This window comes from Lithobates pipiens, unplaced genomic scaffold (assembly GCF_037356315.1).
Source record: "Lithobates pipiens isolate NorthernLeopardFrog02 unplaced genomic scaffold, aLitPip1_a1.2 Scaffold_16, whole genome shotgun sequence".
Classification (NCBI taxonomy): Eukaryota; Metazoa; Chordata; class Amphibia; order Anura; family Ranidae; genus Lithobates; species Lithobates pipiens.
Genome location: NW_027507748.1, coordinates 18,998,521 through 19,010,649, shown reverse-complemented (window position 1 = coordinate 19,010,649; position 12,129 = coordinate 18,998,521). Strand labels below are relative to the sequence as shown.

General features: G+C 48.1%; 1 protein-coding gene across 1 annotated transcript in view; it reads left to right on the top strand.

The window, feature by feature from the left end:
• The first annotated feature begins 7,429 nt into the window (after window positions 1-7,429).
• The window catches only part of LOC143981513 (uncharacterized), a 16,279-nt gene continuing 11,579 nt past the window's right edge, over window positions 7,430-12,129 (top strand). The window contains exon 1 of the mRNA XM_077479382.1: window positions 7,430-7,526. Coding sequence (XP_077335508.1) covers window positions 7,466-7,526 — 61 coding nt within the window. The 5' untranslated portion in view covers window positions 7,430-7,465. The remainder of the gene's footprint in view (window positions 7,527-12,129) is intronic.

Genomic DNA, 12,129 nt, shown 5'->3' with positions numbered 1-12,129 from the left:
TCCAAGCTGGAGCCGACTGACAGAGCCCGGGACAGTGCACCTGAGAGGAAGTCAGTGAAAGCACCGCCAGGCCAGTCGGGGGTCACTGATGTAAGGGGGGAGTGAATACGATAATGTAAGGGGCACTGATATAAAGGGTTTCCTCCTTATATTAGTAACCCACCCCCCTTACCTTAGAGTATTCTTTCTGCAGAAGGTGCCCCCCCCCCCACGTTCTGAGTTTCTGGGGTCCCCCTTGATGATTGATCACTTACCACTATTAACTGGAATTTGAATATAAATATATATAGCCCTATGTGATTCCATATCTATAGCTAATACTCTCTTCATCAAATGTGCTTTAAAATGTATGGTTTTTCCCTTTCATATACAAGAAAATAATGACGTTATGCTGTTGGGCTGGTATAATAATGCTTTGAGGCTGGTATGAAATTTTTTCCAGGGCTGGTTTTTGAAAGCATGGGCAACCGCAAGGTTACTCAGGTGGCTGTGTACCATGCCCATATAGCCTAGAGAATGTACTTCTTTTTACATTGCAATACATCTGTTGTTGCCATATTTTTATCTTTATGAAAACAGCCAATACAGTGACAGTATGAGATCAAAATATGGCCACAACAGATGTATTGCACTGTAAAAAATTTACATTCTCTAGGCTATATGGGCATGGAACACAGCCGCCAGAGTAACTTTCAATACAATAGAAAACTAAGCATAGAGCTCAGAACATCAAGGAAAAAAACTCGACAGGAGTATTTCCTAATAGTTCAGTGGGAACGGGGACTATTGCGGTATCGTATACTTAATCAGAAAAAAATCAATAAAATTGAATCATATTTTATTATAAATTAATCCAGATCGATAAGTGACAAACAAACAATTATACAGAAGGACCAACATATATTCAATCCAATAAAAGGACAGAATAAACTCAAAAATAATTATAACATTGATTTCCAAACAAGGGGATTTTGTTACGGAAGTGCAGAATTGACGTATAATTCCGACCGGTTTCGCGGCACTAGAAACGCCGCTTCCTCAGGGAACGTCACTTTACAAATCTAATATATGCAAAGAAATATAATTTTTAATACATATAATACATAAAGAATTTTATAGCCATAAACACAAATTACACATAATACAATCAAAAAACAAAATTAATAGTCATAATCCAAACATAATAATACAGTAATAAACACAATGATAGGTCACGACTCACCCCTGGAATTCCCAACCCCTCAACAACCAAGCGACCGACTTCGAGACACCCTCAGATCAGGGTGCCCCCCTTGGGGGCGGACATGGGGGGTATGTAATAGGTAGAGAGACACTGAAACAGCGAGTAAAAGGACTAGAAGAAAATGGATAAAAATGGTCCATTTTAAAAAATGTACAATGTATAAAAAAGAAATCTGAGACCATGGACAGGAAAATGTTAAAGGGTTAAATTTATTAATAGATATATAGATAGAATCTATCACACCAAAGAAAACACCCAGTGGTCCATGGTCTATGCTGCTAAGTGCAACTCAAAAAAGGCATGGCCATTAAGCAAAACATACCCCCACTCTTATCTGGTTACTAGAAAATAAGTTGTCAAGTAAAGGTCCTGGCAGGTCTTCAATAAATAGTGCCAACAGGTTCAATGGTGGGTTTCCTGGTTAATGGTTTAAAAATATATATATAGGGACAGATCAGCAAGGAACACCACTATAGCCTGATTAGAGTTAGAAAAAAACAAATAGCAAAACGAAAGTATAATGGTAATTTTACCTTTAGATCAGTCGCCATACATGTGTGTCCCATCGATACCAGCGTCGCTCTAAGAATTAGAATTCCAGGCGCGCCTTTCATACCCCCAACCTGGAAGTAGTCAGAGCGCACTGGTGCGCTCCTAATCCATGTCCCTCCATCACCGCGCAGGCGCAGAACCGCTCGTGCGCGGGGAAAAAGGGTCCCCCATAGACCAGAAGGAACAGGGGGAGTGCTGGAAGGCGTGACTGGGCGGGGATTTACACAATATGCCATCCCCGTCCACCGTCATCACAATCCAAGCAGGGATAATTCCGGGTCAGGCACCCAGCGCAATACATGTAGTATATGAGCTCCTCTCATCACTGCATACAATGTCTGCAGTGAAATGAGAGGGGCATAGATGGAGAAAAGCCACTATAGGCTGCCACATATCCGCCCATGGGGGGGGGGAGAATAAACTCCTCGGGTCTCTCTGGCTGCAGGGGCGAGGCCAAGGGGGAAGTCATGACCCAAACACAGTGTATCACAGTAAACTTATAAATTGACAAGTGTCATATGGCTGCAGGCTCCGAGCATGGAGCGGGGCAACTCTAAAGCCCCGTACACACGAGAGGACTTATGTCCGACAGACTTCCAAAGGAGTTCCGTCGGAGTTCTGCCGGAGTTCCGACGGAGTTCTGACAGACTTTTCGGCCGAACGGACTTGGCCACACACGATCACACTAAACTCCGACGGATTCGAACGTGATGACGTAAGACCCGACTCGAATAAGGAAGTTCATAGCCAGTAGCCAATAGCTGCCCTAGCGTCGGTTTTAGTCCGTCGGAGTAGCATACACACGAGCGGATTTTTCGAAGGGGACCGGGTCCGGCGGAGTTCCGTCGGGAAAATTTGAAGCATGCTTCATTTCTAAAGTCCGTCAGACTTTTGCGAAGCTAAAGTCCGTTGCAGCCCACACACGATCGAATAGTCTGACGGACTCAGTCCGTCGGACTTTGGATGTTGAAAAGTCCGCTCGTGTGTACGCGGCATAACGAATAGCCCTACCTCAATCTCCAAAGCCGCCAGCCAATGACATTCGCCAATATAAAATAAAATTAAATAAACACCAGCCCTCAGGGTAATGCCACAAAATACAGGAATTGTAGAACTCCGCATTAAAAAGAAAAAGTGTAATGTTAAGGTATAAGATAATATACTAGGGTACTGAGTGTAACCATAAGGGTATAAGCGCCTGGTGAGTACAGATCAATAAAAGGGGGGGGGGGAGGGGGGGGGATAGGGAGGGGGAGGAAGAGGAAGGAAAAAAGGGGGAGGAAGGGGATAGAGAGAAAAAAAGAAGGGGGGGAAAAAAGGGGGGGAAAAGGGGGGGGGGGAAATCTTCGCCTCAAAAATCTCTTCGACTGGTTAGTCCTCTAAAAAGTGCACTTATATCTGCATGTATCGAAATAGCCTTAAGATTGCTACAGGTATTTAGTCGGTATATAAGCATATGTGTACACGTATGGTATTTTCAGAGGAAACACTTATAGGAATGAGCTTCATTTAAACCAGGGGGAGTAAGAGCATTTAACCGCTCTATCCATAATGCTTCTCGTCTCAAAATAGGGTGTCTCGAAGTCGGTCGCTTGGTTGTTGAGGGGTTGGGAAATTCCAGGGGTGAGTCGTGACCTATCATTGTGTTTATTACTGTATTATTATGTTTGGATTATGACTATTAATTTTGTTTTTTGATTGTATTATGTGTAATTTGTGTTTATGTCTTTATGTATTATATGTATTAAAAATTATATTTCTTTGCATATATTAGATTTGTAAAGTGACGTTCCCTGAGGAAGCGGCGTTTCTAGTGCCGCGAAACCGGTCGGATTTATACGTCAATTCTGCACTTCCGTAACAAAATCCCCTTGTTTGGAAATCAATGTTATAATTATTTTTGAGTTTATTCTGTCCTTTTATTGGATTGAATATATGTTGGTCCTTCTGTATAATTGTTTGTTTGTCACTTATCGATGTGGATTAATTTATAATAAAATATGATTGAATTTTATTGATTTTTTCTGATTAAGTATACGATACCGCAATAGTCCCCGTTCCCACTGAACTATTAGGAAATACTCCTGTCGAGTTTTTTCCTTGATGTTCTGAGCTCTATGCTTAGTTTTCTATACACATTTTTTGGGACAATGGTATCTTGGTGAATTTTTGGGGCTGTTATACTATCTACAACTTTCAATACAAAGTGAAGATGAATTATCTGTTATATAACACATATGTATTACCAGTGGAAAGATTTTTATGAGATTGTCGAAAAGGGGTGGAGCATGAGTGGCCTTGAAATGATGCCCCCCCTTGGAAAAAGTTCTGCGGACGCCCATGGAGGGGGCTGAGTGTGCAGAGAGGTGTGAGGGGGCTGAGTGTGTAGAGATGTGTGGGAGGGCTGAGTGTGTAGAGATGTGTGGGGGGCTGAGTGTGTAGACAGGTGTGAGGGGGGCTGAGTGTGTAGAGATGTGTGAGGGTGGCTGAGTGTGTATAGATGTTGGGGGGCTGGGTGTGTAGAGAGGTGTGAGGGGGGCTGAGTGTGTAGAGATGCGGGGGGGGCTGAGTGTGTAGAGATGTGAGGGGGGCTGAGTGTGTAGAGTAGAGGTGTGTGGGGGCCTGAGTGTGTAGAGATGTGTGGGGGGCTGAGTGTTTAGAGATGTGTGGGGGGGCTGAGTGTGTAGAGGTGTGTGGGGGGGCTGAGTGTGTAGAGATGTGTGGGGGGGCTGAGTGTGTGTAGGTGTGTGTGGGGGGCTGAGTGTGTAGAGATGTGTGGGGGGCTGAGTGTGTAGAGATGTGAGGGGCTGAGTGTGTAGAGGTGTGTGGGGGGGGCTGAGTGTGTAGAGATGTGAGGGGGGCTGAGTGTGTAGAGGTGTGTGGGGGGCTGAGTGTGTAGAGATATGTGGTGGGGGCTGAGTGTGTAGAGGTGTGAGGGGGCTGAATGTGTAGAGGTGTGTGGGGGGGCTGAGTGTGTAAAGATGTGTGGGGGGGCTGAGTGTGTAGAGGTGTGTAGGGGGCTGAGTGTGTAGAGATGTGAGGGGGGCTGAGTGTGTAGAGGTGTGTGGGGGGCTGAGTGTGTAGAGATATGTGGTGGGGGCTGAGTGTGTAGAGGTGTGAGGGGGCTGAATGTGTAGAGGTGTGTGGGGGGGCTGAGTGTGTAAAGATGTGTGGGGGGGCTGAGTGTGTAGAGGTGTGTGGGGGGCTGAGTGTGTAGAGAGATGTGGGTGGGTGCTGAGTGTGTAGAGATGTGTGGGGGGCTGGGTGTGTAGAGAGGTGTGAGGGGGGCTGAGTGTGTAGAGGTGTGTGGGGGGGGGGGCTGAGTGTGTAGAGGTGTGTGGGGGGGCTGAGTGTGTAGAGGTGTGTGGGGGGGCTGAGTGTGTAGAGGTGTGTGGGGGGCTGAGTGTGTAGAGGTGTGTGGGGGGCTGAGTGTGTAGAGGTGTGTGGGGGGGCTGAGTGTGTAGAGAGGTGTGAGGGGGGCTGAGTGTGTAGAGGTGTGTGGGGGGGCTGAGTGTGTAGAGATGTGAGGGGGCTGAGTGTGTAGAGGTGTGTGGGGGGCTGAGTGTGTAGAGAGATGTGGCTGGGGGCTGAGTGTGTAAAGATGTGAGAGGGGCTGAATGTGTAGAGGTGTGGGGGGGGGGGCTGAGTGTGTAAAGATGTGTGGGGGGCTGAGTGTGTAGAAGTGTGTAGGGGGCTGAGTGTGTAGAGGTGTGTAGGGGGGCTGAGTGTGTAGAGATGTGAGGGGGGCTGAGTGTGTAGAGGTGTGTGGGGGGCTGAGTGTGTAGAGAGATGTGGGTGGGGGCTGAGTGTGTAGAGGTGTGTGGTGGGGGCTGAGTGTGTAGAGATGTTAGGAGGGGGCTGAGTGTGTAGAGATGTGAGGGGGGCTGAGTGTGTAGAGAGATATGGGTGGGGGCTGAGTATGTAGAGATGTGTGGGGTGCTGGGTGTGTAGAAAGGTGTGAGGGGGGCTGAGTGTGTAGAGAGATGTGGGGGGGGGGTGTTTAGAGAGGTGTGGGGGGGGGCTGAGTGTGTAGAAATGTGAGGGGGGGCTGAGTGTGTAGAAATGTGAGGGGGGGCTGAGTGTGTAGAGATGTGGGGGGGGCTGAGTGTGTATTTGGTGGGATATTCCATGGTCGGGCTCTGGGGAATATTGGTAGTCAGGCGGGGGTTGGGCCTAATGCTGGGTAAGGGGCACTGAGCAGGAAGAAGGATTGATAAATGTGTGCCACATGATGAACATTTGGAGGGACTGGGTACGAATGTTGTAGTAAATGATGTAGTAGGACTACATGTTGATTGTACACTTTATTTTAAAGCGGGAGTTTGGCTGTGTTTTTTTTTTTTAAAAGTCAGCGGCTACAAATACTGCAGCTGCTGACTTTTAAGATAGTGACACTTACCTGTCCAGCGTGCCCGCGATGTCGGCACCCGAAGCCGATCTCTCAATCGTCTCTCGGGTGCTGCCACCGCCATCTTGGGTATGGGAATGAGGAAGTGGAGCCTTTCGGCTTCACTTCCCGGTTCCCTACTGCGCATGTGCGAATTGCGCTGTGCAATAAGGAGGGTCCCCGCAGGAAGTGGCGTAAATATCTGCAGATTCTGCGGATATTTATGCCGGAAGTGGGTGCAGATACCTGTACTGTACAGGTATCTGCACCTCCCTAAAAGGTGCCAATTGTGACACCGGAGGGGGGGGGGGTTCCAATGAGTGGAAGTTCCACTTTAGGGTGGAGCCCTGCTTTAAGTCATGCATCATTTCTGAAAAATCTAAAAGTTCCCCGAAGGGAAACCAGCGAACCCGAAAGCACAAGTGAGGAGTCTCAGCACTGCAGACACTGATAACATGCTGGGAAATCACCGGGAAATAAAATCTGACGTGGAAGGGGGGTGGCTTCCTGATCTGATACATCCCCGTCCGCTACGCCCATCAAATCCCCGCCCCTAATCCATTTCATGTACCTGACTGGAGAAGATGAATAATAAGTAGCCATGTGCGAAGAGCCCCGCCCAGCTACAGAACGGAAGGTGTTGATTGGAGGGTGGGCGGATACCTGCAATCAGTGTGGGCGGAGTGTCTCCGATCATCTGTTGAGGCATTCTTTATACAATTCACACACAGGCGCCGCCCACACCAAACCCTCAGAGATCTCCGCGGGGGATTCGGTGGGTTACATACCAATCCCCCCCCCGACTCCCATAGATGATGAGGACTCTGATAGTCACATATTGCAACACCATTCATCTTATGCGGTTCCCGACAATAGTATCAATAATATGGCACTGAAAGCCCCAGAGATGCTGCAATGAGGAGGAGGTCAGAGCTCCGAGGATCCCCAGTCCTATGATAGTTCTGTACACTGACATCACATGCAATGGTGACAACACCAATATATATATATATAATATACACACAGTATAGATTCTTATACTATATAAATATCTGCTGATGGCTCCACCTCCAATCACTACTCCACCAATCATAGACATCCGCATCATACAAACTGTAATCACTCAGGAATGTGATAAGGCACTTCCTCCTCCTCCTCCTCCTCTCCATCCTGGATCAATAGAAAATTGAAATAACTCTCCGCCCCCCTCCTGTCTTCTCGGAAACCCTGCAGAGTGTACTAAACTACAGACTGTGGGAAGAGTTCACAGCCATCCGGTGCCCATGTGTGATCTGTACCGGAGGAGAGAAGAGATGTCGGTGATGATCGGGCGATGTGTGATCGGTAATGTCATCTGTGTATGGAGATCAGTATATAGAATAGATGTGATCTGTATACAGAGATATAATGTGTGATCCCAGCGGTGTATACATGGAGATCAGTATATAGAATAGATGTGATCTGTATACAGAGATATAATGTCTGATCCCAGCGGCGTATACATGGAGATCAGTATATAGAATAGATGTGATCTGTATACAGAGATATAATGTGTGATCCCAGCGGTGTATACATGGAGATCAGTATATAGAATAGATGTGATCTGTATACAGAGATATAATGTGTGATCCCAGCGGTGTATACATGGAGATCAGTATATAGAATAGATGTGATCTGTATACAGAGATATAATGTGTGATCCCAGCGGTGTATACATGGAGATCAGTATATAGAATAGATGTGATCTGTATACAGAGATATAATGTCTGATCCCAGCGGTGTATACATGGAGATCAGTATATAGAATAGATGTGATCTGTATACAGAGATATAATATCTGATCCCAGCGGTGTATACATGGAGATCAGTATATAGAATAGATGTGATCTGTATACAGAGATATAATATCTGATCCCAGCGGTGTATACATGGAGATCAGTATATAGGAATAGATGTGATCTGTATACAGAGATATAATGTGTGATCCCAGCGGTGTATACATGGAGATCAGTATATAGAATAGACGTGATCTGTATACAGAGATATAATATGTGATCCCAGCGGTGTATACATGGAGATCAGTATATAGAATAGATGTGATCTGTATACAGAGATATAATATCTGATCCCAGCGGTGTATACATGGAGATCAGTATATAGAATAGATGTGATCTGTATACAGAGATATAATGTGTGATCCCAGCGGTGTATACATGGAGATCAGTATATAGAATAGATGTGATCTGTATACAGAGATATAATGTGTGATCCCAGCGGTGTATACATGGAGATCAGTATATAGAATAGATGTGATCTGTATACAGAGATATAATGTGTGATCCCAGCGGTGTATACATGGAGATCAGTATATAGAATAGATGTGATCTCTATATAGAGATATAATGTCGGATCCCAGCGGTGTATACATGGAGATCAGTATATATATATATATATATATATATATATATATATATATATATATATATCACCCTCTGCTTAACTGGTTCCGGACCGCCTTCTGCACATTTGCTGTGGTGATGCGGCCCGGCTGTGCATAACAATGTACCTGTACATCATTTCTTGTCCTGCAGTAGCTCTGGGGGGCCACACACGTGCCGTCGGAGGCACAATCGTGTGCTGATTGCCCAGAGGGGGAGCCAATCCATGGGTCTGCCGGCCACCCACGATTGCTCCCAGAAAAGGCAGAACACCAATTTATGTAAACAAGGCAGATCAGCTTTCTGTCAGAGGGAAATCACTCCCTAGGGACACACTTAACCCTTTGATCGGCTCTGCTGTTAACCCTTTCCCGCCAGTGTCATTAGTACAGCGACGGTGCATATTTTTAGCACTGATCACTGTATTAGCGTCACTGGTCCCCAAAAAAGTGTCAGTCAGGTGTCCGATTTGTCCACAGCAATGTCACAGTCCCGCTAAAATTCGCTGATTGCTGCCATTACTACTAAAAAAAAATAATTAAATAAAAATTCCATAAAACTATCCCATAGTTTGTAGACACAAACCAATCAATACACACTTATGCCGCGTACACACGATCAGACTATCCGGCGGACTTGGACAATCTGCCCGTGTGTGGGCTCCGGCGGACTTTTTATTTCCAAAAGTCAGATGGACTTAGAAAGAAGTTTTGACTCAAAATTGTCTGCTGGACTCGGTAGTCCGGCGGACAATCCGCCCGTCTGTGTGCTAGTCCGCCGGACTTTTGAAATGAATGGATTTGCACACGAAGAAAAGCCTGTTCATTTTAAACGTGGCTCCAGGTAGACAGGATTAGCAAAGGAGGTCAATGTCGCCTCCTCCATCGGTGAGATTGACACCTCTCTGGCCCCGTCACCTGGTATAGACTTAAAGGGGAAGCCCTACGCCGAAAAATCGGCGTGGGGGTCCCTCCCAGAGTCCATAGCAGACCCTTATCCAAGCACGCAGCCCGGCCAGTCAGGAAAGGGGGTGGGGGCAAGCGAGCGCCCCCCCCCCCCTCCTGAGCGATACCAGGCCGCATGCCATCAACATGGGGGAGTGCTTTGGGGAAGGGGGTCCCTGATACCAGCCCCCCACCCTATGTGAATGAGTATTGGGGTACCATGTACCCCTACCCATTCACCTGGTGAAAAAAAGTGTAAAGAAAAAAACACAACACATGTTTTTAAAATAATTTATTGGACAGCTCCGGTGGACTTCCATCTTGGGTGGTCTTCTCGCCGGACTCCTCCGCTATCTTCTGCAAGCTCTTTTACTAGCGCAGGAGCCCGGCTTTCTTCTTCGTCGCCGCCGCCCTCTTCTTCCGACTTCGGGGGTCTTGTCCACTTCTTCGGTTGTTCTTGCCGGGCCTCCGCTATCTTCTGCTAGCTCTTTTACTAGCAGTTGGCCCCGTCTTCTGTCGTCGCTGCCGCCTTCTCTTCTTCTATCTCGAGATGTTGACTCAACGCTCTCTCTGGCTGCAATGACAGGGACGTGTTGCGTGGCGACTTATATAGGGACAAGAGGTATGAAAGGGGGCTCCCGGATTCCGATAAGCCCCCCATCCGCACACCCCGACAACCAACGGCCAGGGTTGTCAGGAAGAGGCCCTTGTCCTCAACAACATGGGGACAAGGTGCTTTGGGGTGGGGGGCCGCAGGTGGGGCACCCCCCATGTTGAGGGCACGTGGCCTGGTGCGGTTCAGGAGGGGGGGAGCTCGCTCGTCCCCACCCCCTTTCCTGACCGGCCGGGCTGCGTGCTCGAATAAGGGTCTGCTATGGACTCTGGGGGGGGGGACCCCCACGCCAATTTTTAATTTTTTTTTGCGTAGTGTCAATCTCGCCAATGGAGGCGGCGACATTGACCTCCTTTGCTAGTCCCGTCTACTTGGAGCCACGTTCAAAATGAACAGATTTTTCTCCGTGTGTGGGCAAGTCCGTTAATTTTAAAAGTCTGGCGGACTCCCGCCATAGTCCGGCGGATTGTCCGCCAGAAAAGTCCGGTCTCATTTGGAAAGTCCAGCGGACATCCGCTACAAAGTCTGGCAGTTTGTCTGCAGGACTAAGTCCGCCAGATAGTCCGATCGGGTGCACGCAGCAAAATAGCGCAATAATAGCTTATAGCACAAAAAATTAGGGATGCGCCGAAATTTCGAAACATATCGGCCGAAAATGGCCCTTTCGGCAAAAACCCGAAAGAGAATTTCCGCCGATACTGGTGCCGAAAATGGGGCGGGGCTTGGCCCCGCCCCCGGTGCCGCCCATCACGGGGGTGTCATTCTGTCTTTAGCTCTCCTGCTCCCCTCCCTCCTCACCTATGCTGCAGTCAGCCTTTGGGGTCTCGCTCTAAAGTCCCCCTCTCCACAGCGGTGGCTGCATATGTCTCCTCAGCCGATGTGCAAATCGGCTGTGCAGGAGCTTGGGCACGATGTTTACTGTGAAAGTGAAACCAAAGGAGAGGCGTCTAGCAGTGTGTGCTGTGCTCTCTGCCTCCCCCTACAGTGCAGTACCCAGCATGGAGATTAATGTACAGAGCTGCAGCTGCCAATTTTAACCACTTGCCGCCCGCCCTATAGGCAATTGACGGTGGCAAAGTGGTTTCATAATCCTGATCGGATGTCATATGACGTGATCAGGATTATGAGCCGCTGCGCGCCCCGGGGGCGCGCATCGCGGCGATCGTTGTTGCGGGGTGTCAGTCTGACACCTGGTAACTACGATCTCGGTAAAGAGTCTCCGACGGAGACTCTTTACCACGTGATCAGCCGTGTCCAATCACGGCTGATCACAGTGTAAATAGGAAGAGCCGGTGATCGGCTTTTCCTCACTCGTGTCTGTCAGACGCGAGTAGAGGAGAGCCGATTGGCTGCTCCTCTGACAGGGGGGGTCTGTGCTGATCGATTATCAGCACAGCCTCCCCAAGGATGCCCACACTGGACCACCAGGGACACCACCAGACCACCAGGGATGCCCAGCAAAAGGTAATCCTCCCTAGACCACCAGGGATGCCAGTAAGCACAATGGATGCCAATCAGTGCCCATTATGGATGCCAATCAGTGCCCACAATGGGCATCACTGATTGGCATGCATTATTGTTTGGCACTGATTGGCATCCATTAGTACAGTATAACACCAATGCCGCCTATGAGTGCCCACCTGTGCCACCTATCAGTGCCCACCTGTGCCGCCTATTAGTGCCCACCCATGCCTATCTGTGCCGCCTATCCATGCCCATCTGTGCCGCCCATCCATGCCAATCCATGCCAGCTATCAGTGCCAATTTGTGCCACCTGTCAGTGTCCATCTGTGTTGCCCATCAGTGCCGCCTATCAGTGTCTATCAATGCCACCTCATCAGTGCCACATCATTGGTGCCCATCAGTGCCGCCTTATCAGTGCCCATCAGTGTAGCACCATCAGTGCCCATCAGTGAAGGAGAAAACGTACTTATTTACAAAGTTTTGAAACT